We start from the raw sequence: 27256 nt of genomic DNA, 5'->3' as shown, positions 1-27256 counted from the left end.
CCGAAATTTGGTAAAAGACTACCAAGAATTTTCAGTCTCAAAATCAAGCAGATTAGAAAACTTGCAGCGCCACGCTTGCCTCATTTCATCTCTTTATTCCTCTGGACACAAGATGTCCTTAACACGAGGTCCACAGACCTCCACTGAGAGATTTCCAGGGCTCCATGAATACAAATGGGAAGAAATCACATCTTTATTTCAATATCATCGGTTTCCTTTGTAATTCCATGTATTTCATTTTATCTTATGCATTTAAAACTGTATTCTGAGAAGAGGTCCATAGGTTTCACCAGACTGCCAAAGAGATCCATGAAATAAAAAATTAAGAACCTCTGAATTAGGACTACTCCTTGCTGTCCAACAGGCAAATCAAATGGCAAAATATTCCAGTGGGCTAAACCTAGGAAAGTTCAGGCCCCTGAAAGAAACCAGCATTATCCGCATTTTTTTTTGTTTCTTTCTGAACAGAAGAAGCAGATCCATACTGTCAGCCAGAGAGAACAAAACATTTTTTCTGGCTCTTTAAAATTCCATCAGCTCACAATTATGTGTGACCTCCTCTGGCCTCTGCCCTTTATTGTAGAACCCCTGAAGTAATTCCAGTTCAGTACTTTTGTCTCTCTTTGGTGCTGAAGATGCAAAGAAAACATTGCAAAACAGAAGGGCAGTTCCCCCCCCCCCCCAGAGGGATTACACTCATATCAATCAAGACAGAAAACAGGAAGATTGATATGCTCAACAAATCAATCAATCAACAAGAGAATATCATATACCTCCTATGTGCCGTAAATTGAAATCGAAAGTAATTGTTTGTTGAAATTCAGAATTTCCTTTAAAAATAAAATTGTTTTTGTAGCACAGATAATAAATTGTTCTTTAACTGATACTATTCATCCATAAATTCATTTGGATCAGGACTTTTTTCCCTTTGGTAATTCCTTTATATCTTGTTCAGTTTCACTTTCTGATACTGGATTATCTAAGATTTTGTTTTGTTAATTTGTGTATTTTGTATTTTTGTAAGTAATCCATTTCCTTTAACTTCACATGTTTTTAGCAGATAATTGGGTATAGTAAGTCTCTGATATATTTTTTATTGCTTTTTTTCACTGTGAATTTGTCTTGCTGAGTTTTGATTTTGGTAATAGCTGTGTGAACTTGGGCAAGTCCTCTCTTTTAAAAAAATCAGACTAGCTAAAGTTTTATTGGTTTTATTAGGCTTTTAAAAATAACTATTAGTTTTGTTATTTTCATATTATCATTTTCAACTTTATTTCTCCAATTTTTATGATTTCATCTTTTGTGTTTATATGAAGTTTGATAATTTAATGATTTTCTATTGTTTTAAAATTACATGCTTACTTTGTCAATTCTCTCATTTTCTCTCTTATGCACTTTTTCCTCTATGATGTGTTCCCATTTTCCACAGGGTCTAGGCTACTTTCAACTCAACGCCACCCTGTGGTTTGCACTCCCCTCATAAGGGAACTGAACATGGGATTGCCAGGTGGACAACACTTGACATTCCTGGGAATCTTTCTCTCCCACAGACTTTTTAAAGTGGATTAGACTCCTCCCAGAAAACAAACACACTGGAGTAGCTAGACAGGTAAACCTCTTCCCTGGACCTACTCAGTCTTAATAACTCAAGGTAATAGCAGGGATAAGAGTACAGGTCTTCTGTTCTCCAATGTCATGCACTAGTCTCCTACCTGCAGGAAATCATGTGGGTAATCTTCCTCTTTCTCTAAGAAGCAGGCACACTTCTCTCCCCAGAATGTCAGATCTCTAAACTCTTGTACAATCCTGAAATTTGGTATTGCCCAAGAAACCTACTTTTTCTAGTTAGGAGATTAGATTCTAGGATCAAGCTCTGCTTAGGTGGTTACAATCCTTTTCCTGTTCACAAGAGTTTGGGGTTCAGAGTTTGGGGTTCAGGAACATTGTCCATGACATCCCTTCATCCAAATGGATGAGTATATGTAGCTGCTATATGCTTCTCCAGGATAGTCTACCACTATCTTAGCTGCAGCCTTCTCGGGCAGGGAAAGTCGGCACTCTCAGGTCTCTATGACTTCTATGCCATCCTCTACGTTAACAAAGCTGTGGGTGAACATATATGCAGTTCACCTGTGTTTCTGCCCCTCACGGAGCCACCAACAGTTTTCTCTACTCCCAGACATATGTCTCTCAGGACCTCACACATCTCTCAAGATTTCTCCATAAGAAAAGTGAGACTATGGGCGGCTAGGTGGTGCAGTGAACAGAGTACCGGCCCTGGAGTCAGGAGGAACTGAGTTCAAATCCGGCCTCAGACACCTGACACAATTACTAGCTGTGTGACTTTGGGCAAGTCACTTAACCCCAATTGCCCTGCTTTCCCCCTCAAAAAAAAAGGCCAGGGATTATTGGGGTGGAATTTCTATATTGCCTTCTGGATCTAACCCATATCCAACTCATTCAGTAAAGAACACAATAGTCCTGGTGCTAAGTTCTTGCTCCCAATGATCCTTCCTTTACTTGGATATTGGAGTATCTTAAGACTAAAGGCAAACTTCCCTGGACCCAACCTTGAATTAGGTTTTGGTGTTTCTTTGATACTTGCTGCCACCTATGGCCTCTCCTATAAACTTCAATATAGGAAGCATGGATTATCAAGGTATTCAGGTGTTGAGTTCCACCCTGCTGCCTGAAATATCTAACAGTATTTTGAACAGGCTAGAGTTGGTTTCAATCACAATGACATCTCAAAGTTCTTTGCTGGGTCTGGACATTGCAAAGCCATAGTTTCTGCCTCCCTCCTGACACCATGTTTTCCCTAATGAACTTCAAGCTCACATCCATATAACCCAGATATGGGTGGTGGTCTATCTCCATTCACAGAGGCTTTAGTCTCTGAATAAACTGTAAAGGTACATGTGGAATTATCTTCAGATAACAGAACAGCATTTTCACTTGGACCCATGGTCCAACACAGCAGAATACTTTGCATCTTTGATGTCATTTCTCTATAGAGTACTGTGACTCCAGGTGGAAAAGACCCAGGAATTGGTTGGGACAGAGATTAGGGCCTTCTGGACCTTCAGCAGCCCTGTTCCTCAATGTCCATCTCCATCTTCTGCTGCTGGTCTAGTAGAGTTCATAGGATCATATATTTAGAACTGAAAGGGATCTTAGAAACCATTGCATCCATCCCTTAAATTTTATAAATGAGGAAACTATTCGCCTTCTGGTAGATCTTCCTTTCTAGAATACCTAACAAAAATGTGACCTTTTAATCTTTATCTATAGCAGAGAGCTTGGTCCTTTCTTGTGGATGCAGAAGCAGTCTCCCCTTTACCACTTGTCCCAAATGCTTTAGACTGTGAAGAGAGGTTCTGTATATGGCTCCTTTTTCTCTCCTTTAGGTTCTTCAGAATAGTTTGGTTGAAATGAACTGGACTCTCTTCTGGTCTCAGTGGCATATACATAAGGGGAATAGTGTTGGAGAATGACTAGCACAGTGAATCAGTGCTCAGACAAAGACACCCCCCACCCCAGACCCAGGGACTATGAGATTCCCTAGTCCTCCATCCTAAAACTCCATAGAGGGTCCTAAAGATCCAATGTTCTTGAACCTTGATGATCCAATACTTTAAATTTCAAAGATTGGGGATTAGGGGGAAGGCAAACAACTCCAGAAGTTTGAGGTCAACGCAGATCCCCAAGTATCCCAGAATAAAACCAAAGGATTGATCACCCTCCCAAAAGCACAGCTGTGAGTAGAGTTTGGCTATGGCATAAATCACAAACTCAAGAAGTAAGACTTAAAAAATGAGTAAACTGAAGAAAACAAAACAAAAAAATAATTGCCAATCAAAATTGCCCAAAAGAAGGTGAAAATATACTATACAACTACAAACACAGAGAGACACACAGAAAAATGAACTTTCCACAAGGACTACATAAAATACCTAGCATAAAGAAAAAGTTTTTAAAAAAAAACAATGAGGAGGGAGGCTAAGTGGTGCAGTGAATAGAGCACCTGCCCTGAAGTCAGGAGGACCTGAATTAAAATCCAACCTCAGACACTTAACACACTTACTAGCCATGTAACTTTGGGCAAATCACTTAACCCCAATTGCCCTCCAAAAAAAAAAATAAAGTAAGATTGCTAACTATAAAAAAATTAAAAATTAAAAAAAAAAAAAGCAAAAGGGTGACTAGGTGGCGCAGTGAATAGAGCACCAGCTCTGGAGTCAGGAGGACCTGAGTTCAAATCTGTCCTCAGACACTTAACACAAAAACTAGCCATGTGACCTTGGGCAAGTCACTTAACCCCAATTGCCCTCCAAAAAAAAAACCAATGAGGAAAGAATCAGAAGGATAATTAATAACTTAGAAGAGAAAGTAATAAATCATAGTAACAGACTCCTTAAAAACTAAAACAGACATGACTCTATGTGTCAAAAAATATTAGGACAAAATCAAAATATTGAAAAATTGAGGAAAATGTAACATTTTTTATATAAAAAACTACTGATCAGGAAAACAGGTTAAGGAAAGATAATTTAAAGATCCCTGGACTCCCTGAAAACCATAATTTTTAAGTCCAAGGACCTGTATTTCAAGAAATCACAAAAGAAAACTGGCCAGATCCATTAGTGAACCAGAAGAAAAAGAAAAATATCTACCAGTCACCTTCTGAATTAAATCTCGATTTAATAAGTCCCAGGAATATTATAGCTAAAATCCAGAGTTCTCATATAAAAGAAAATACTGTAAATGTCCAGAAAGAATCAGTTCAAGTATCAATTGCACAAGACCTGACAGCTTCTACTATAAATGAGAAAAGATCTTAGAATACAATATTCTAAATGGAGAAAAAAAAAACAGTCTTACAACCATGAATAATTGAAATTGTCAAACTTGAATATAATCCTGAAGGAGTTGAGGAGGGATGCAACAGAGAACTTTCAAGTATTTTTTATCAAAAGATTAGAGCTGAGTAAGAATTTTGAAAAACAAAATAATTCATTTCAGGGAAACCTAGAAAGGTAAATTTATTAAAACAATTGGAAGAGACTATATGATGAAAAAGTGCTAGCAGGAGAAACAAATGTCCCTTCAGAAACTTAATGTTGGATGGCTAGGTGGCACAGTGAATACAGCACTGGCCCTGGAGTCAGCAGGACCTGAGTTCAAATCCAACCTCAGATGCTTACAAAAACTAGCCATGTGACCTTGGGCAAGTCACTTAACACCAATTGCCCTATATTCCCCCCTACAAACAGCAAAAAATAAAAAAAAAAAAAAGAAACTTAATGTCTCCAAAGGGTAAAGAGAGAGTTCAAAAGTAAAACAGAGGTCCTGGGGGTAGATTGCTTCTCTTTCTAAGGGTTTGAAAATGGAAACAAGAAGGAAAATAAAGGGAATATGGTAATATAGACAGGAGGAAGAAGGTAGAACTTGCTCTTTCTCATAATTGGGGTACAGAAAAGTATACAAATATAGAAGGGTGGAGTGAGTGGAGACCAGGTGAACTTCATGCATATCTGAAACAAAAGAGGGTTGACCACACACAAAAAGTTTGGTTTAGTCACATAATGGCAAAATAAACAGGTCATAAGCATAACTTCCTATTCCTGAAGGAGGAATTAAAAAAAGAAAAAAGAGCTAAAATCTAAAGGGTTGCTTTAAATTGCCTTTTTACATAATATGGAAATGGTTGAGCAAATTGGGTTTATGAATGTAATGGAATATTACTGGACCATATGACATGATAAAAATATATTATTTCAGAAACAATTTATACAAGGATCAGAAACATTATGAAGAAAAATTTTGAAAGACCTCTGGCAACACAACCGTGTTTCCAGAGGACCATGGTTCTTCACTGTTTGATAGGTAAGGGACACAGTACAGAAAACAATGCACACTTTTGGATGGCCACTGAGTGGATTTATTTTTCTAGTCCATTCATTTGTTCATTACCAACATTTTAAAAAATTCCTCTCAGTTTCTAATTGAGGAAAGAAGAGGTTATCAATAAGGATGCTAAAAAAAAAAAAAAGAGGACTACTGAAATATTTTTTTGGAGGGGGGAACACAGCACAATTGGGGTTAAGTGACTTGCCCAAGGTCACATAGCTAGTTAAGTGTGAAGTGTCTGAGGCTGGATTTGAACTCAGGTCCTCCTGACTCCAGGGCCAATACTCTATTCACTGTACCACTTCACTGCCCCTTGAAATATTTTTTAATATACAGAAGAGAACAGAAGGAAGTTTAGAAGGGGCACTGATAAGCAAGCTAGTTTTGTGGGTTTTTTTTTTAAAGCAAGCAGTATGAAACAGAGAAAAAAGGGGAAAAAATATTTACAAGGTGTCATCAGCACTCACAACACTACCAATTGGTAATCCAGCAGCATCTGTAGATCTATCATCCTCAGAGCCATTCATCCAGGAAGCAATCTTAGAAAGATGTGACCTAGTAAATGCTCCCGCGGGTGCTGCAGCCGCCACTTCTTCAGCAGCCACAGCCACGGAATGGAGAGTTCTCACAACCAAAGTCCTCGCCACTATCAAATGCTTCCATATCAGAAATGGATATGATTACACCAACAGAAATGGTGTTAAGACAACATTGTCATTTAGTTTGCCAATGCACCCTAGAGATTGTGGGATTTTTCTATCTAACTTACAGCTTTCTGCTTTTATATGTTTTATCTCCCCCATTACAGCATAAAGTTCCATGTTCTCAAGCAGGAACTGTCTTGCTTTTTTTTTCTTCTATGTATACACTCTGAGCTTAGCATAGTATTTGCACATGGTAAACAATGGTTTTTTATTCATTCGTCTTCCAATGGGTTCTACACATATTATAAAAGCCATAAAGTATCAGGACAGTCAAAAGGGAGATGGAGGAAAAGCTCAAAAATACCCTTACAGGAAAATTATATATGCTGGAGAAGATGTGGAAAAAATAGGGGCACTAAGACGCACTATGATGGAGTTGTGAACTGTTCTAATCATTCTGGAGAACAATTTGGAACCATGCCCAAAGGGTGATAAAACGATGTGTATTCTTTGACCCAGCAATATCATTACTAGGTCTGTATCCCAAAGAGATAAAAAAAAAAAAAAGGAAGGGGGGGAGGACCTATTTATACAAAAATATTTATAGCAACTCTTTTTGTCATGGCAAACAATTGGAAACTAAAGGGATGCCCATTCATTGGGGAATGGCTGAACAAGTTGTGGTATCTGATTGTGATGGAATGCTATTGTACTATAAGAAATGACAAACAGTATGGTTTCAGAAAAACCTAAGACATATGAACTAATGCAAAATGAAATGAGAACGAGGAGAATATTGTACACAGCAACAACGATAATGTAAGGATGGTCAACTGTGAAAGACTCAACTAGTCTGATTAATAATGAAAAATGCTATCTACCTCCAGAGAAAAAATTGATGAACTCTGAATTCAGATTGAAGCATCCTTTTTTCACTTTATTTTTCTTGGGTTATTTTTTGCTCTCCCCCCCCCCCCCCCCAACAAGGCTAATATGGAAATATGTTTTGTATGACTTCATGTGTATAATTATTATATAACTTGTCTTCTCAAAGGGTGGGAGGGGTGCAGAAGGGAAGGAGAGAAATTGGAATTCAAAATTTTTTAAAATGCATGTTAAAAAGAAAAAAGGATCTTTATCATGCTAGACAGAGTACCTGTAAAAAAGGAAAAACAAATAAACCACCAATGTAACCCAAGCTACCCTCAGTCACAGACCCCTGAAAGCTACTTCTAGTTTCCAGTCAAACTTTGAGTCAATATCCACTATTTAACCATAGTTCACAAGCCCCCACATACGTTTCTTTTACCAGACCAATCAGAACATACTAGGTCAAAGAAACATTTAATAGCATAGCAAAACACCAAAATAATGATAACAGCGACAACAATGAACATTCTCTTCTCCGCCCCCTGTATACATACAGGTTATCACACTTATGCAAAAGAAACACATGGTCAGTGAACATGCACACCCGGGGCAACTCCTTCTACAAGCCAGAACCCCCTCTGAATACCATTTTGTTTCTGATGTTGTTGCTTCCCACTCGGAGGTGCTGGTCTGGAGATGTGAGTTTGGAACACTCCTACAGACTGTTAAGATCTTCTGCTAAACAAATTCTCTCAGTAGCACTATCATCTTTCTGAAGAAATTATTCCATACTGAGTTTCCATATGCTTCCATCTGCAGCTCTTTGTGGCTTTCTCCTTCGTAGAGGTGCCTCCTATCGGGTGCTCTCTTAATTCTTTTGAGATTTAGACCCACAGTCTGTCAGTCAGTTGGCCAATCAAAAAAAGTCCTGAGGCACAACGTCTTTCTTTTGAATTGCTCATTTCCGCTTCAGATTCTCACTTTTTGAATTCAGTCAAACTAGCCTATAGTGAGAAAATTCTTCTGAACTCTTTTCATATCTTACCATGCCAAAGGAAAGGACAAATCCATAGACTTTGCCTTTGCTAATATTAGAGAGAGAAGACAGAAGGAAACCATATGTACCAAGGAGGATGAGGCACGGAGCCAACAAAAGGGAGAAACAAACCTTCAGACTTTGTCCTTGCTGGTACTAGAAATATTAGCATAGCAGGCTTGTGCTGTGGAACAACCTGTATATTATCCTTTTTCTGATACTCTGAGTCATGAATATTGCATAGGTCCCAAGGGAAAGTAGGTCCCTACTTTGAAGTGAAAATTGCTTAATGCCTTCCAGAAATGGGAGGAGAGCTGACCCAATGGTTTCCGGTACAACTCTGGTTTCTTTGTCTTTTGAAAAAAAAAAACAACTTGGTCCTTTATTCCTATATTTGATGTCTTGTTAGTCTGAGTGCTTGCAAGGGAGGTAAAGGCAAAATATATCTAAAATTGCACCCAATACTCTAAAAACATAGCTGGATCCATTACTGGGGGAGAGCACAACTGAAATATTGGCTAACCTGATGTGTAATTTTAATGTCTCATGTTTTAATTTCAGCCAATCCTATTTCAGTTATTATGACCAAAGCAGGGGGAAGCAAGCTATATATGGCTATAGACTGGTATAGTAGAACATTGAACTGAAAGCCAGAGAACTTCAATTCAAATCTAGGCTCTGCTGCTAACTACATGTGTCAAGGAGGGTAAGGCACTTCTCTGGGTATTAAATTTCTTTATCTGTGAAATAAGGTTAGACTCACTGATTACTTCTCCTTGTGTATCACTGTCTTCTATGCTCCATTTACAGAATTGTGGAATCCTAGAGCTAGAAGGAACCTCAGATATGATCAAGTCGAGCCCAGATCTCAACAGGAACACCCCCAATATCCTAGCAAGTTGTCATACAAGCCTTCCCCTGAAACCTCCAGTGACTGAGGGCTCATTATCCATGGTACTCTATTTAACTTTTCAACAGCTCTAATAGCTTTTTTAAATACAATTTTTATTTTAACTTCCATTCACAGGTACAAGCATTCAAGAGAATTTTTTAAATGAACATACAAGATTAAACCCAACCCAACAGAATATAAATAAACTTACATGTGTCTATAAACTTTCTTTCTTTCCCAACTGTTAATTCCATCCTAAAAGACACTGACTTTAGCCTGATCATACCATGGCATTCTTGTTTTTATTAGTCTTGTAGACCTTCTTCCCACACACATAACGTATTTGTTGGAATAGCTCTAATTATGAGTTTGGTTTTTTTACATCAAGCTGAAAATATGCCTCTGTGTAACTTCCACCTATTCTTCCAAAAAGATAACAATCTTTTTTGGAAGATAGATTTTAGAGAGGGAATGGATCAGAATTTCTCAACAAACCTCCCAGGCCACTGTTATTTCCAGGATTATCATAGGACCGAAGATTTATAACTGCAAGGGAGGTTACATGCCATCTAATCCAACACCCTCATTTTATAAATGGGGAAACTGAGAAGTTTCCAGAGAAGTTAAGTCACTTGCCCAAGGTCACATAGATAGCAAATGGTAGAGCTAGGATTTGAAGCAATGTCCTTTGATTCCAAATTCAATGCTCCTTTCACTACATCATGCTGGTTAAAGTTAAGGTGACTTTGGAAAAGGAATTCATACTTAGCAGGACCTTTGGGAGGCAGCTACTACTGAGTGTCAGGGGTTATCCCTTATTTGAGACAGTGATACTAGAGGGGAGCAGAAAGAACTGCACAAATTCCAGGGGCCCTTCCCTTACATCCCATGCAGAGAAGATAGGGTTCCCCTCATCTGCAGTCTGCATGATCTCACACTCCCGGAAACCACGCAGGCCCTGACGAAATATCTTGCACACTCGAATCATGGTGATGATCTCCTTAATGAAGTGACAAAACTGCTTCTGTAAGGACCCACAGAGAATATGAGGAAAACAGTCATGTCAGCATTCAATTCATTTCAAGTCAATAGGTTTTTATTAAGCACATTTTATTTTTATTTAGTCCTTTTATTAAGTGTTTATCATAAACTCTTTTATGAAATAATTGTGAAAAATACTTTTATTAAGTGTTAGGCACTAGGGATACAAAGATGATGAACAAATTCATCATCGTGGCTACCAAATCTCACTGAGATGCCATCCTGGGCACAATGAAGATGGGGCTCCATGCCTTTTGGGTACTAAATGGAACTTGCCCTCTGTTACAGGGCCAGGGATTCCACTCCCCATTTAGAGTAAATGCCAATCTTTTGAACTAAACTTGGTCTTCTCTTTGCAAGCTCTTTCAAAATACAAATACCCTTTGTCAGAACTCACATGTCAAATCAGTAATACTGTAAGAATGAGTTTGTCAAATTACTCTTTTCACTGGGGCAGCTAGGTGGCGCAGTGAGTAAAGCGCCGGCCCCAGAGTCAGGAGGACCTGAGTTCGGTTCGGGCCTCAGACACTTAACACCCATACACAAAAAACTAGCCGTGTAACCTTGGGCAAATTACTTAGCCCCAATTACCCTCTAAAAGGCAAAAAAAAATTTTTTTAATTACTCTTTTCACTAACAGCAAAAGTCACAGAATAAAATAAAAGTCACCATATCTCTGTTCACACCATTTCTTTCCTATGCCTGGAAGGCTCCCCTCTACCCTCCTTCCCACTCATCCTTTCACACAAACTCAAATCCCATCTTTTCCATGAAACTTTAACCCCACAACCCTTTGGTGAAGACACAGAACCTCACAAAGCATTTTATCTGAACCTCTCTAATGAAATGATCACATATTATTTATTATATGCCCATCTCTCTGTAAGGACAGGGAACATTAGGGCAAGAACCAAGTCATATTTAAACTTTCTACAGCATCCAGCACAGGACTCTGCACAGAGCAGGCACTTAAACAAATAAATTACTTCAGAGATCATCTAGTCTGTATTCAAATTCAATGCACAAATCCCCTCTATAGCTTACCTGGAGACCTTAGCTTGAATACCCCAAGTAATGGGGATCTCACTACTTCTCAAGACAGTTGGACAGTTCAGACTATTAGAAAGTTCTTCTTTCTACTGAAAAACTTCTACCCAAATGGGTCCTAATTTTACCCTCTGGAACTATAAAAAACCAAATCTTTTTCTGAATCCACTTGATAGTCCATTAGATAGATAGAGAGACAGACAGATAAATATTTAAGCAGCAATCATGTCCCTCTGGTTTTGCAAAAAAAAAAAATAACAACAATGGAATCCATGATCACATCAGTCTTCTTTCAGATCCTTGACATAGTCATTTGTCTGGGTCTGGAAACCTGATTTCATTTCAAGTCACAAGGTGTCCTTTTCTATGGTATTGAGAACTGAAGAGGCCCATCAAGGTTACTTAGTTCAACTCCCTGATTTCACAGAAGAGATAAATGAGGCCCAGAGAAGTGATTTGTCCAAGGTCACAACAGAGTTGGTATTTGAAACAAGGTCCTCTGACTTCAGTTAGGCCCGGTGCTTGCTCTTTCCCCTGGGTCATACTCTTTATTAGACTTCAAGCATCTTCAGGACAGGTGCTGTCTGTATTTTTCACCACAGGACCCAGATACATACATCTCCCTCGCTCCCCACATTTCACATATATACCACTCTTAATAAGGAGCCCTTGTAGCAAACACTCACCAAATACTGACTGACTAAGTGGAAGGAGTGACAGTCAGGATACCTGAATTCACACTTTGACTGGCACCAACTCAAAGTATGGCCATGATCAAGTCCTTCTTGTTCTCTGAGTTTCAGGTTCCTCAACTATAAAACTAGAGGGTCACTAAGGCTCCTCCCAAGATTCAGCACTTTATGATTCCAGTTTCCTCATCGATACCCTAATCCTACACAATCTACTTCCCAATGTTGTTATGTAAATCAGATTCAAGATGTAAGTTAAAGTGATCTGTAAATATAAAACTCAGCTGAACCTGGTGGACCACTCCTGGAATACCTGCTATAGGGGAGGCTGAGGGTGGTGGATCACTTGAACTCCAGAGTTTTGAGCTGCAGTAATCTAAAACCCATTAGGGTGTTCATACTAAGTTCAGCACCAAAATGGTAAGCCCCTGGGATTGGGAAGCCACCAGGTTGCCTAGGGAAGTACAAATTGGCCCAGGTCAGAAATGGTCAAAGTTTCAGTGGACAGCTTCACTTCCAGGCAGGGTGAAATGGGGAGATCTGGTCTCAAATGAACAAAAAAACCCTACTGATGAAGTAGAATTGGTAGGGCTGGTTCAGGTGTGAAAGAATTCACTTAAACTTTCTGTTTGTTGTTTGATGAATTAAATGTGTCATTTGGTTTTACTTAAACACTCAGACACTTAATACTTGCTAGCCATGTGTCCTTGGGCAAGTCACTTAAACCCAATTGCCCTACCTTCCCCCCTCCAAAAAAGCAAAAATTAATTAAATGAATTAAAAAGTGTCTGGCTAAGGAATAATGAGAGGGGTTATAGAAAGACAGACATGCTAATACACAACCGTTGGGGGAGCTGTATATTAGTTCAACTATTCTGGGAAACAATTTCAAGTTATATTAAAGAAGTGACTAAAATTTCCATATCTTTTGAGTCAGAAATCCTACTGTTTAGGCATATATCTTAAGAAGATCAATGATAAGAAGAAAGGTCTCAAATACATAAAAAATTCAGTACTTTTTGTCATGGCAAGGAAATGGAAACAAAGTGGATGTCCATTAACTAGGGAATAACTAAATAAATTTCAGTGCATTAATATCATGCAATATTATTGTTCAGGAAGAAACAATGTAAAGAATACAGAAAAGCATAAGAAGACATATGAACTGATGCAAAGTGAAGTAGAACCAGGAATATAATAAAACACAATGATTACAATGTAAATAGAACAACAAAACAAAACTGAATTCTGAAAAATCTAAAGCTTGGCCCCAAAGAAGAGACAGGAAACTGTACCTTCTGCCTTTCTTTGTGGAGTCTGAGGACTACAAGTGGGGAACATTGCATATATTATCAGTCTTGTTGACATGTTGGTTAGGTGTGTTGAACTTTTCCCCCCTTTTTTGTGAAAAAGTATTTGTTAAGAGTTTACTATGTACTGGGAACTATGCTAAATTCTGAGGGTAACATTTTTTTTTTTTAGGGAAGGAGTACTTTGTTCTAGAGAGGTATAAAGGGATTATAGGCAGATTAAAAAAATGACTTGTCTTGATGATCTTAAGATTGTAAAGAGAGGGGAAGAGGAACACACTTGAGAGAAGAGAGAAAGGCAGTTTAGGGGAAATGATCTAAAATACCAGAGTGCCAAAATAGACATCTATACAAAAAAGGAGGAAGGGATGAGAGGGAAGCAGCTGACACTTGAACCTCACTCTCATATGAACTGGTCAAAGGAAGGAAGAATAGACACACATACAGAGTTGGGTACAGAAATATATTTCATTCTACAGGGAAATAGAAGAGAAAGGGAAAAGGGGGGAGGGGAATTAGAAAGAAGGTAGAGTAAGGGAAGGATTTAGTCCTAAGTAAAACAAATTCTAAGTAAGGACATACAAAAATAATAACTTTTGAAGTGACAAAGAATAGGAATCTAAGGGGGTACCCATCAATTGAGGAATGACTTATATATAAATGTTATAAAAATGTGATATAATACTATTATGCTGTAAGAAATTATGAAGAGGAGGGTTTCTGAGAACCCTGGGAAAAATCTGTGTGATTTATGTAGATTGAAGTAAACAGAAACAGGAGAGCAACTAATACAAAGACAGTAAAATAAAGACAATTTTGAAAGAATTAGGAACTCTGATCAGAATAAGGACCAATCACAATTCCAAAGGTCTAATGATGAAACATGCTACCCACCTCCTAATAGAGAAGTAAAGGACTCAGAATGCAGAATGAGACATATATTTGTTTTTGGATATGGCCAATGCAGAAACTTGTTTTGCTTGACTGTACGTGTTTACAACAGGAATTTTGTTTTTCTTTTGTTCTCCATTAAAGGTTTCGGGTTGGGAAAGGAGAAAAAACAAATTTTCATTGATTGAAAAACATATATATATAATTTTTAAAAATCCTAACAGTAGAGGGAAAATATGACTTGGATAGCTGGCTAGATGGGATGTGAAGCTGAACACTACCCATTCTAGCCGGGAGATAGTGGGTTGAGTAGGCTAGTTAGTTTGCACGTACCTAGTCCTCTTTCAACTTCTTTGGGCCCTCCTGTGGGAGCTTCAAAGATGAGTGGATTAACTTCCTAAAGGACTAGGGGTCTAGATTTTAGAAACCCTGGGTTAGAAAATTCTAGGTCTCAGACCCAGGTGGGGAGAAGGTCAATGGGAAAAAGCCATTGTTAGAAAGGATGATTCTCTAGGAGGGGGAAGAGATATATTGTGAACATAGGCTGAGGGCAGCACATTCCATTAGTGTGCACCCAGGCAGTTTTATTTATTTTTTAAAGGTAAACTATTGAGTACTCAAACATAAGAGATATTATTGTTTATTAATCAAGCTAAAGAAACTAAATTTTAATTAAATTTAGTCTTCATGCTTATGTATAATACAACAATCTGTGCCTTAAAACTTTTTTTTTTTGGCTTTTTGGAGGGCAGTTGGGGTTAAGTGACTTGCCCAAGGTCACATGGCTAGTTTTTTGTGTTAAATATCTGAGGCCGGATTTGAACTCAGGTCCTCCTGACTCCAGGGCCAGTGCTCTATTGCGCTTGAAAACTAAAAGAGTTTATCATACAATTAAATAAAAATGCAAAGCCATTTTTTTTTTTTGGAGACATTAGGATACCAACCAAATCCTGTAGACACATCTCTGATTGGGAAATTAAGGTTATATGAAAGCAACAGATATCAATATACCTTTTTTAAAAATTTAAAGCCCATCTAGCACCTCTTTTTCTTTGCCTTCCTAGCATCTTTAATGTGTTACCACTGCCCTCTTCCCAAGTCCCCCAAGATATACCTTGGGTTTTTTCTCCAGGCCTTCTTCTGCACTCTGACACAAAAACTGGATAAATTCATTCTGACAAGAGATGGAACCCAACCTTTGCTTCCTCGTTGCCATTAAATCTGAAAAAAAAAAAATAACCCCCCAGAAAGCCTGAGGACAGTGCTTTTATCCTGGGCTTCACACTTGCTATCAATCCTTCAAAAGAGTCACCAGGGAAGCAGCTTGATGAGATCACAAAAGTAGCTATTTGGTGACAGATCATCACAGATGGAGAGCTTAGAGCCAGTCTAGTGGTATCTTAGTTTGGTTCATCCTTAGACATTAATCAACTTGTTCATCTTGCAGATGGAGAACCTGGTGCCCAAAGTGGAGAGAAGGGATTTGCCTAGCTTTTGCTCATTAAGTTAACAGCAGAGCTGAGATCACAACCCAAGCTTCCTGACTCTCCAGACAAGAGATACAGTTCTCTACAGAGCACTTTTCTTACACCACCCCTGTGAAGTATTGTTACTCCTAGAGGAAAAACTCTTTAAGACAACAGAGTAATAGGGGTTTTTTGTTTGCAATGCAATGGGACAGAAATTCAGTGACACAGCCCTGAGGACAAACTCAAATTAGAGTTTACAGCAAGGCATCTTTTATATAGAAAGCAACAAGATCAAAGGAAAGCTTTCTCTAATTGTATACACTAATAAGGTATAAGTAATAGAAACAATTAGAAAACATCTGCTCTAACAAGATTGCTTGGTATATTTTGCTTTTGAATTGGATTTAATTGAGGCAGAGTTGCAAAGTCCTTAGCCTTGATAATCATTTAATATCATTTGAACTTCAATAAAGGCCACAGCCTGAACTAATCAACCAGAAGAAGCCCCTTGGCCTAACAGATATCCTTTCTTTGCTCTTTGAGTAAACTCAGAGAATGCCTTACTTCCTGTGTCAACAGGGCCAGAGGCAGCTAACCAAAGCTGGCAATGACTTGCCAAGGACAAGGTGTCTTGACCAGACACTAATTTGAATAATAGGACTGTTTCTTATCTTAATATTTTATGGACATATACTATGTTATGTCATGTTAATGGTAAAGAAAACACAGATATCCCGGGTTGTATTTTCAATTTGACACTTTGTCAACTCTCTTATCTTGTTATATTTGCAACCTATTCAGTTAAGAAAATTCCTTTCTCACACTATGGTTAAACATATATGGAAATCATAAATTTGAGTGACACAGAGGTGCTGAGTTGGGATTGTTCTAAAACATATTTAAGGATGGTCACTCTTGTATCAGACAGTCAGAATTTACATTCTGGCTCCATGTACATACATGTTATAGTGCCAATGCAATATTCATGGTGCCCATGGTTACAAGAAATATACCTACATAGTGGTCGATAGCAAAATATAACAGACTCTCCACATAGAAGACATAAGCAAAACATTTATTCAGACACCAGAAAACTGAATTCCAAAACCAGTAAGCCAATTCCATCATAGTAGCAAAGAAGTTAATAAACCATAACAGCACAGAGAGCCACAGCATCCTTTAGCCTTCTCACAAACCAACACAAGCCTAGCTGTCACAGCAGGTGGCAAACACCAACTTTTACTCATAAGCCTGTCTGTCTCCCAGAAGCCTGCTCTCTTCCCAACCATCTAGCTAGCTCTGACTCCTAGCTTCCCTCTGGGCTCTGCTCCACCCTTCAGCAAACTCCTCCCACCACAGGCTCCATGTGATTACATTCAGCCTATTGGGGGCAGAGTATATTTTCAAAGCAGGGAAGGTCTTCAAATTCCCTTAGGCTTATTAAGAGGCAGGGAAGATCTTCAAATTCCCATTACCATTACACATGTTTCCTAGCTACAGCTAGCTTTAAAGGAATAAACAGTATGAATTTATGTATCACCTAGCCTGTTTGCCTCTTTTAACCAAACTTTCAGGAGGCAAAAGCCTCACTCTCTTTTCCAGAGTTACCAAAGTCCAGTGGCAAGTCAAAAGTCAATATAACCTTCGATGGCTTTGGATGCAGTGGATGACCTTGGCAACCTTCAATGTCTAACTAGGCTCTAGGCATTTCACAGCACTTGCTTCAGATGCCTTCATGGATGCTGAAACAAATTGTTTTGATCCACCCATTCCACTGGAGGAAGTCTTCACATGCTTGGGGCAGACCTGGTTTAGCCTGTTTGCTGAGGTTTACCAAAGTGTGGCTATTGCAAGTGCTACAGCTTCTTGGAGATACAGGTGAGAGCTGGGTGGCAAGGAGACACCAAAGGTGACTGAGCAGCCCTGAAAAGAGCTTGGCAAGCCCTCATAGAAAAGGTGCCAGTCCTCCCTGAACACACCATGAACCCCTCTAACAAGATACAAGTGGCATGATATAGAAAATTAAAACAGAATATAAAAGATACAATGCAGCTTAGATTTCATATCTGTTCAAACTGGATACAGAGCAAGGGAGTTTTTTCCACAGATAAGGCTGATTAATTCTCTCCACCCCCACGTTGGTTGTTAATACCTAAGTCTTTAAAACTGGTCTAAAGAGCTCCCCTCTTTCTTGTGCAGACCCACTTGGGTGAGGCACTCCCTACTGGGTGATGTGGGCATGCACAGGCTCGTCCCCTATAAAAGCCAAGATGGACTTAGTTACTTACATTCAAAATTGCTTACACTCTGTTTGGGAAGTAAGCAATGCAAACATTGTTGAAGACACACAGTGGTTTAGAGGTAGAGTTCGTGACACTTGGAGTGGGAACATCTGGGTTTCATATCCTGCCCCAGATGCTTCTTAGCTTCTGTGGTCAGCTTCAGTTTCCTCATCTGCAAAAGGGGAGGGAGGGGAAAGGAAAGATCCAAGAACCATGATCAGTATACGATGATTATTCGTGATTCCAGAGGCCCAATGATGAAACATGCCCATCATGACAAGAGATGTGAGAGATTTAGGGTACAGCTTAAGACATTTATATTTTTTGTATACAACCACGAAGGAAATTTGTTTTGCTTAAATAAACATATTTGTTACAGGAAATGTGTTTTTCTTTTTTTTTTTTTTAATAGAATGAGGAGTGGGAGGGAGAGAAAATATTATTTCATTCAGTGATGGTGGTGGGGTGCTACAGATGAGCAAGATACCTCTCTCAAAATGGCAAACTATATATTCATGAGGTAGAAACACATCAGAACCAAACTTTTTTTTTTTTTAAAAGAAAGGGGAAATATATCTATTTCCTACCTGATGGATCTGTTTTGAGGAAAGCATTTTTCAAATCCTAAAGAAGAATAGAAATTCTGGTATTATCTTCTCCATTTTAATAATGACATTTCTATTACCCTTTAAGTTTTCCAGAGCACTCTGCATATCACAGTTCATATGATGGATCATCCCCACAGGTCTGTGAGTAAGCGTTTCTTACAAGGATCCTTCTGAGAGTAATCTAGGATAATTAGTGTAATGTTCATATGGATGTCCCCTCCAACAACACAGCAATCAACTCTTGAAGAGTTTTAAGTGGCCAAAAAAAATTCTAATCCCTCTAGGCCAACTTAGCAAAAGAGTCTCACTTAGCTAAGCATTCCTGAGACAAGAAGTCAAAGAGTGTAGTCAACCACAGGGCCCAGACTCAAAGCCTTTCCAGCTCAAAACTTGCCAGTTTACATGACCCTCATACCATATAGCCTTCAAGGACACAGAGTCACCTGCACCAGACTTCAGAAGAAAAGGAAGGTGCTGCAGATATTATTATCACCAGTTTACATGTGAGGAAACTGAGGCACAAAGAAAAGGAATGACTACGCAAAAGGAGCTTGGATAAATGAACCTTTGGAGTCTCATTTTCTCAAAATTAAGCAACTATTCCATGCTAGATACTGGAGATACAAAGATAAAAAGTGAAACTGTCCCTCCCCTCAAGAAATTTCTGTTCTTCTGGGATTATTGAGGAAGAACAACATATCAAAGATACAAGATAAATGTTGTTTGTCCTTAAATCAATAAGCATTAATTAAGTGCCCACCATATGACAGGCATAGTACTAGCTGGCATACAAATTAAAAAATGAAAGCAGTCCCTGAAGAGACTTACATTCTCTTAATGGAGACAACATGTACACAATTGTAATATAATATCAAGCAAAGGCAACTTCCCAGGTTCAAAATACCAGCATAGGTGCTCTCTATTTTATTCAGTAACAAACCCAGAACAGAGAAGATCAAAACATGACATCATTCAAAATACAGCATTTACTAAGTGTGATTAAATAATCTCCAAGGCCTACCCCACCCCAGGACTTTCCAATCATTCAATCAATTACAAAGTCTCTGTTCCAAATACTTCTCCACCCCTAGGCTATATCTTAATTAAGTCCACCACAAAGCCCCTCTTCTCAAATGGAGATTAGTTTCCAAACATAAGTAAAATACATTCATTTGCTCAACCATAGAACACAAAAAGGTCAAAAGTTCCCCACCCCTGGATCACAATTGAATCTACCCCAGAGTTACATCAAGTTTAAACACAGCACTTAATACCCAAATGGAGGTCTTTTCTTCATCTTGACACGAGGCAAGTTCTCAGCAATCTTAGTTCCTGGAGAGACAAGGCTTAGCAAGGCCATAAGATACATTGCCAGTCCCTTCATGAATTTATCCTCTGTCTGTAGAACAGCCCTAGAACCCCTGAACACATTAGCAAAGCCCTCTCCCAGGATTTCTGTAAACATACAACAAGAAAATCCTTCTTCAGGGCTTCTGAACCAACAGAAAGGCTCCCAGACCCCTGCAACAACAGTACTGTCCCTCACCAGTGGACAGTATTCATTCTGTCTGCAGGACAGTCTCCAGACCCCTGCAACAACAGTACTGTCCCTCACCAGTGGACAGTATTCACTCTCTGTCTGCAGGACAGTCTCAGGCCTTCTTAACCAAATGCCAGGTTCCAGGACTTCTTCAACAGGACAGTCTTTCACCAGTGGACAAATCTGGCAAAATAACATCAAAACAGACAGACAAAGTACCAGCAAAACAGCCATGTCTCCTCAGTCCTTGGCAGCTCAGGGGGCAGGTCTCAAAAGTCCAGGGCAATTCAAAGCGGCCACCAGCAATCCTCTTAGTCTCTCTCTCTCTCCACGAGGTGCTGCTTCCAAAAAAGATCTTCCGCTCCAAATCTACGTCACCAGCTCCTCCCACTTCAGGACTTTCTTTTCACATCAACAAGCCCATCCCACAGGTGGGATTAACAAACTCTGGGTTTTAATACAATCAATTTGAAAACCAAGCCAATACAGGGGAATCTTTAATTGCCATTACTATCACAACAATATAAGCACATATAAATAAATACGAGGTAATTACAGGAGGTACTAGTGGCTGTGGGGAAGGGAGGGCAAGTTAAGGAAAAGGTTTCATTGTGGGATACAGTGTTTGAGCTGAGCTTTGAAGGAAACCAGGGATCCTAAGAGGTAAAAGTGAAGAGGGAGTGCATGGGGGACCTACAGCCTGTGCAAAGAAAGACCCAGAGATGAGAGATGGTATGTCAGGTATGGGAAACAGCCAGAAGGCCAATTTGTTTGGACCCTAGAATTCAAGAAGACAAGTAATAAGCCCGAAAAAGCCAGATTAGAGTCAAACATAGGAATACTTGGGTAAACTGATATAGAACAAAGTAGTGAAGAGAGTAAAACATGCAGTAACAGTAATTTTTGGTCTCCACTTGTGATTTCATTGGCACAGTGACCTCCCTGTCTTTCTCCACCATTACAGATTGGAAACTCTTCTGTAACTTACAGTCTTAGAGAATTGCCTTGGGCACTAAAGTTAAGTGACATATAAGTCACTATTTAATAACAGTGAAAGGCGGTGCTGCTAAATGTTTCTGAAAATTCATGGCACACTTTTGATTTTAATCTGCATTATTAACATTTTCCCATCAGTTCCATAAGTCTAGATAATCAACAAAACAATAAATCAAACTTTAATTTGTAGCATTAGCTGAATTCAAGCTGGCTACACACACCCCTGTCAGTATGTGTCCAAGGTGGGGCTTAAACTGAGGGCTTGCTAACTCTGAGGTCAACTCTCCCTCCATCTACAAAGCTAGCAGAAACTCCTAAATGCCAATAGATCTCTTTTATATAAGCATTGTGACTATTCCCTTCAACAATGGAGACGATAATCATCCAAGTTTATGACTTGTGTCCATATTCTCCTGTAAGCACCCAATGTGCTAAAAGTCTTCCTCACGTACTCTTGACATTGCAAGAAGATATATATATAGATATATTCATAAAATTATACATAGATACAGATATAATCTGCAAGTGTTTTTCCCTTTTGGTGGAAAAACAAAGGGGATGGGGTGGGAAGAGAGGAGTTGAGGAAGTGGGGAACCATGGGGTAGTATTAGTAAGAATCTCCCCTAGGGCAGTTAGGGCTCTTCAGAAGAGAAAGAAGGGTTAACTGTTTATGGACTAGAGAGTCTTTCATGTTTTGCATTTTCTGCTGAGTGAAAAGAAACCTATTATATATTTCTTAATCTGGGGTCTGTGAACTAATTTATTTTTATTTTTGTTATTATATTTCAATATAATTGATTTTCTTTATAGTCCTAGAGGTTTTACTTTATACATCTGTATACATTTTTCTAAGAAGAAGTTCATAGGTTTCACTGGACTGATAGGAGAAGGTAGACTCCTCTTTGACCCTCTATTTAAGGAGGCGGCCCAGGAGAGTCACTTTATCATTTCCCACCCGACTGCTTAGAAAGACTTCATCATGATCGACATGCAAGATCATAGTAACTCTGAAACTCATAGCTCCTCAGTACCTCCAGCCCCTAGGGCCCCACCCTCCCTTTGATAGCAAAGGGTGAAGGGTGGGCGTCTTTAAGTTCTTTCCTAGCCTCCATTTCTGGGGGGTACTCTGGGCAGCCATCTCATCATTTCCTACTAATTTTTTATATGGGACTTCATCATACCGATTTCAACATGCCACCAGAACCCTCCCTTTCCCTTTTCCTCAGCCCCCAGTTCTTTTCGACTTTTTTTTTTTGTCTTCTCTCATTAGATTGTGAGCACGTTGAGCACAAGGAATGTCTTTTCCCTCTCTTTGTATTCCCAGTAATTAGCACAGTGCCTGTAGATGCTTAATAAAGGTTAATTGCCTGAAGTATCAAGAAAGGTTAAGAACCCCTGTTCTATTCCATTAGTCTAAGCATTTCCTTGGGAATGGAAGATCTTTTCCCTTTTTTTTTTCTGTAGAAACCAAGACATGTGCTATAAGTACTGATAATACCTGGAGGAAACCATGGGTGGAACAAGAGCCAGTGATTAAAATCAGGCTATGGAAACCCAGAACTTTGGCTCTAGACCCCAGGTTATTTGGGAAGATTTGGGAGTCATCTGCATAGAGGTGATCACTGAAACAATGGGAACAAATGCAAATGAGATCACCTGAGGAATAATTAGGTAAGAGATGAGGATTGGAGAAGATCCCAACTAGAAGAAGCAGAGGAGACTAAAAAGGAACAGTTGGATAGGTAGGAAGAGAACCAGCAATGAGAATTCAAAGAAGGAAGAAATATACAAGTGGACAAATATCAAAAGCTGCAAAAAAACAAAGTCAAGAAGTTTGAAGACTGGTTTGAAGAAATTTGCTTCTTATAAACATCATTTTAGCAACTAAGAAGCCATTTGTGATCTTTGGAGAAACAGCTTCTGTAGAGTGGTGAGATAAGAAACTAGAATGCAAGGGGCAGAAGAATGAGTGACTCCCAGAGTTTAATCTTCTAGCCCAGTTAATTCACTCCATTTTCAGACTGCTCAGGGCAATGAGAGCTGCCTGGATTGGTGGTTGCATGAATCCATCTTTATCTTAGCATTTTCTAGCTAGTACCAAGCTTCTAGATAGCTATTCACTAAGGCTCACTCAGAAGGGGAATCTTACCTTCTGTTCTATCCCCTAACCCTATCATGCCTCCTCCGTCCCCACACACTTTTCACCTCTGGTCTAAACAACAATAATTAGCTCAGCATTACCTTTTCTACTGGAAAGAACAGTGACAATCTACTGCCCTATATTTGCGATCAACAGTTCCTGTGACTAACGGCCATTTAATCTATAACTTCATCCCAGACAATCCCTAATATTGTGTTGTACCCCCTTGAGGGCGGGGATTGTCTTATTTTCAGATTTGTATCCTCAGTTCCTAGATGCCTGTCACAAAGAACAAATAAATGCTTGTTGATTATTCTAAGATAAAGAGGATGCTTTTGTCAAGGAAATATTTTTTAAGGAGAGGCAAGAGTTGAGGATGTTTGCAAAGCAGTCAATAGGGAAAGACTGAAAACAGGAAATTGGGAGATGTAAATTACATTACATACATAAAAAGATGTAAACAGCAAGTCGGTAGGATCTGGAACAAAGTGAAAAAATGGGAAGATCCCCCTATTTGAGGGCCTGTTTTGGCTTTGTGTTACTATTTTTTGGCCTTGGGCAAGTTATTTTCCCTATTTTATCTATAAAATAAAGATGCTGGTCCCTCTCAGCTCTAGATCTTATAGAATTCTAAATGTTTTCTTTGTTCAAATCATTAAGACTTCTCATTTCAACATAGATACACACAGTAGGCTCTTAAAAAAAATTTTGGTGCTATTTTTTTAATCACCATAATTTCCCCCTTCCTCCCCAGAAAGCCATCCAAAATAACAAATATTTTTAAAAACAAAAAGAAAAAAAAATCAGTATAGCTGATCAAAACATTGAAAAAGTTTGAAAATATGTTAAGCATACTCTGTACAGGTGGACCTCCCACCTCTACAAAGGGGTATCTTCTTATAGCTCTTCTTTGGAGTTATGCTCCTTTTGGTAATTTTGTCACATTCACTTATAACTCTGTGTGTGTATTTGTTGTAGTTCTGTTTCCTTAGCTCTGCTTACTTCACTTTGCTGCCTCAGCTCTGCTTTGCACCGTTTTGTGCATATCTTTCCGTGTTTCTCTGTATTTGTCATATCCATAATTTCTTAGAGAAGAATAATATTCCATTACATTCATGTATCTCAATTTATTTAGCCATTCCCAATCAATAAGCATCTACTTTGTTTCCAATTCCTTGCTATCACAAAAAGTGCTATTATTAATATCTTAGTATTTGGGAACTTCTTACAAACAATCTTCTTGAAAGTATGTATGTCTAGCAGTGGAATCTCAGGGTCAAAAATTATAGTTTATCTTCATAATTCCAAACTGCTTTCTTAAATGGCTGCACCAATTCCCAACTCCAACAGTGTATGCATGTGTCTATCTTCCCACAACCCTTCCAACACTATTCCCAGACGTGTGCGGTTTATTGAATTTAATTTCCCACACCTGGCTCCACGCCTTAGAGAGTCCTTCCGCCACCAGGGGGAGATGTGCAAACTGGAGGTTCGATTGAGAGTTCGACCATAGAGAAGCGGCTTCCACTTCCGAAGTTTTCCGCTTAATTCACGTTTCCGTTTAACGCTTCGCAGACCCTGTGTTTAAATAGCCCGTCTCCGCCGCTGCTGGACCCCGACGAGAGGAGGTAAAGTGCCCTTGGGGGCTCCTTCCCAACCATCATCTTTGCCTCGTTCTGGCGACGAAAGCCTTGCTCGTCACAAAACTGCCGAGGTCCCTTTTCTACCCCATTTCCTAACGCTGTCCCAGACCCAGACGCAGGCGCAAAGCGGTTCCTCTCTTTCTAGGTTGGGTGGGTTCCAGGCTTCAGCGCAAGCCCCAAGTCGCGAGACAAAGGGTGACGCCAGGAGCCGTCGAGATGGCGGCGGAGCCGGGGCAGTCGAGCCCAGCGCCCCCGGAGAAAGAAGCAGCTTCGCCGATGAAACTAGAGGAGGCTGGCGCAAGCCTGGAGTCCCCTGAGGCCGCAGCCTCCCTCCCTGGCCCTGCAGCCCCCGCCGCTTCGCCCCCGTCCCCTGTTCAGCTCCCAGCCGCCCTCGAGGCCTCGCCCCCAGCCCCCGGCCCCCCGGGGTCGCGGCCCGGCCCCGAGACGTTCCGCCAGCGCTTCAGGCAGTTCCGCTACCACGAGGCGGCGGGGCCGCGCGAGGCGTTCCGCCAGCTCCGCGAGCTCTCCCGCCAGTGGCTGCGGCCCGAAGTCCGAACCAAGGAGCAGATCGTGGAGATGCTGGTGCAGGAGCAGCTCATGGCCATCCTGCCCGAGGAGATCCGGGCCCGCCGGCGAGGCCGCCGAGGAGATGTCCGCATCACGGGCTGACCGAGGGAGGCCGAGGCCCCGCCGGCTGGCGAGCGAGGAGAGGCCTCCGCCCGCCGGCCGCGCAGAGAGGAGGCGGCGGCGGCAATGCTGATCCCGGGACCGCATCGGGGCTCACTGCAGAGAGCTTGAAGCTTCTTCCCTCCTGGGGGCCGCCGGGCTCCCGTTATGTGTCCCGTCTGTGTCCGCACCCGCCACCACATTAATGAAACCTGATTTTTGGCAGTCGTGGCCTGTTCTCTTTCCTTCGCCTGTTGTTTTTCCACTCCCTGGCAGTCTTCATCCCCCTATCCGTGTGGCTGATTGGGGGGAGGGCGTCTAAGGTGGCGCCTGCCGAGCGCTCCATTCTTCAGTTAACTCTGCTCAGTCCCAGTGTCTCGTGGAAGTAGACATCTATTCCTTCTGCTGGAGCACCTCACAGAGACCTGATCGATGTCCTATGTCTGTTAGTGTTATTTTTTTCATGAAAGGTCAGAGGACCTGCAAAAAAGTTCATACAGAATCTATATAGCTACTTTATTTCATAGTAAAGGCTTTTTGTTGTAGCAGATTGTTGTGGAGGAATGAAAAGATCATTCACAGTCCCTTTTGTGTTATTTTCGGTAGTGCCTTTTATGTGCATTTTATCTTTGTAAGTAACCAGGCTCAGGGAGATCAAGAGTTGGCCTAGGGTACACAATTGATACTAGAATCGGGGCTTTTTGTGCACTGTTTGAGAATGCCTTTGTACTGACTGACTGTATGGTAATTTCCAAATCCATTAAGGTAGTACAGCAAGATTATTGCAGAAATGAGGTTGACCTACAGTTGAGGTTTGATAGCCTATTGGGTTAGCACTACCCACTGAGCCAAAAGTAATGGATTTCCTGTTCATTACAAGTCCATGTTGACAAGTGTCAAACCACTTATTTTTAGTTTAGAGCTTTGCTCTGCATCAACAATATGGAGAAAAGTGCATCTGCTTCGTGCCCTTGGCCAGTATTGCCTGGAGTGGAATTCCTAGGGAGCTGTGCCTCAGTGCTGGTTGAACCTCCCAGGACTGGCAGCTTTAGTGAACAGTTTGTGACATTCGTTTCAGTGGCTAGGATCAGCAGTGGGCCCTCCTAGGACTATTGTGCCTAGTTGGTGCCTTTTTTTCTAGTTATTCTGGAGTGTGTCTGAAACATTCACAAAAAACTAGTTTAGAGCTAATAGCTACTCTTTTTGGTTTGTTTTAGTTCTGAGAAACATGCTAAAACATTTGGCATTTGTCACAGCTTAAAGTATCTGGAGCTGGAGAATGTAACCATAGCCAGTTTGGTGCTTCTGCAGACATTGTATTTCCTCACTTCACTGGCAAGCATCAGGTGCTCCTGGCATTTTTACCCTCTTAAAAAGCATTAAATTATTAATCAGAAAAGTATTCTTGTCTTCCTTTTCATTCAAACTGATTTCCTGCATTCTTAAGTTGTAAGGTAACTTTGCTTCACAGCAGCCCATCTTACTACTCGGATATGGCACATTTTGGAGGATCCATGATTTCCTTTGTATGGTTTTTATGTGACCATAAGGAATCTATATGCAAAATTTTGTTTTACAGAAA

General features: G+C 40.1%; 2 protein-coding genes across 2 annotated transcripts in view; one reads left to right on the top strand and one right to left on the bottom strand.

The window, feature by feature from the left end:
* Positions 1-15960, bottom strand: part of CNBD2 (cyclic nucleotide binding domain containing 2) — a 68309-nt gene extending 52349 nt beyond the window's left edge. The window contains 3 exon segments of the mRNA XM_069077561.1: positions 10236-10378; positions 15400-15429; positions 15432-15960. Of these exon segments, the coding sequence (XP_068933662.1) occupies positions 10236-10378; positions 15400-15429; positions 15432-15546 (288 nt within the window). The 5' untranslated portion in view covers positions 15547-15960.
* An 8058-nt stretch (positions 15961-24018) lies between these two features.
* On the top strand, positions 24019-27073 carry SCAND1 (SCAN domain containing 1). Its single transcript, XM_069077505.1, has 2 exons — positions 24019-24993; positions 25154-27073. The coding sequence occupies exon 2, from the start codon at positions 25225-25227 to the stop codon at positions 25675-25677; it is 453 nt and encodes a 150-aa protein (XP_068933606.1). The 5' UTR covers positions 24019-24993; positions 25154-25224; the 3' UTR covers positions 25678-27073.
* The last annotated feature ends 183 nt before the right edge of the window (positions 27074-27256 follow it).

This window comes from Petaurus breviceps, unplaced genomic scaffold (assembly GCF_028583685.1).
Source record: "Petaurus breviceps papuanus isolate PSGF00001 unplaced genomic scaffold, PetGlider_PUasm1.0 90994, whole genome shotgun sequence".
NCBI lineage: Eukaryota > Metazoa > Chordata > Mammalia > Diprotodontia > Petauridae > Petaurus > Petaurus breviceps.
This window is presented reverse-complemented; position numbering and strand designations above follow the sequence as displayed.

Bases quoted from the DNA above. Each gene is read 5' to 3' on its own strand.
- SCAND1 (XM_069077505.1), top strand. From the start codon at position 25,225: ATGGCGGCGGAGCCGGGGCAGTCGAGCCCAGCGCCCCCGGAGAAAGAA.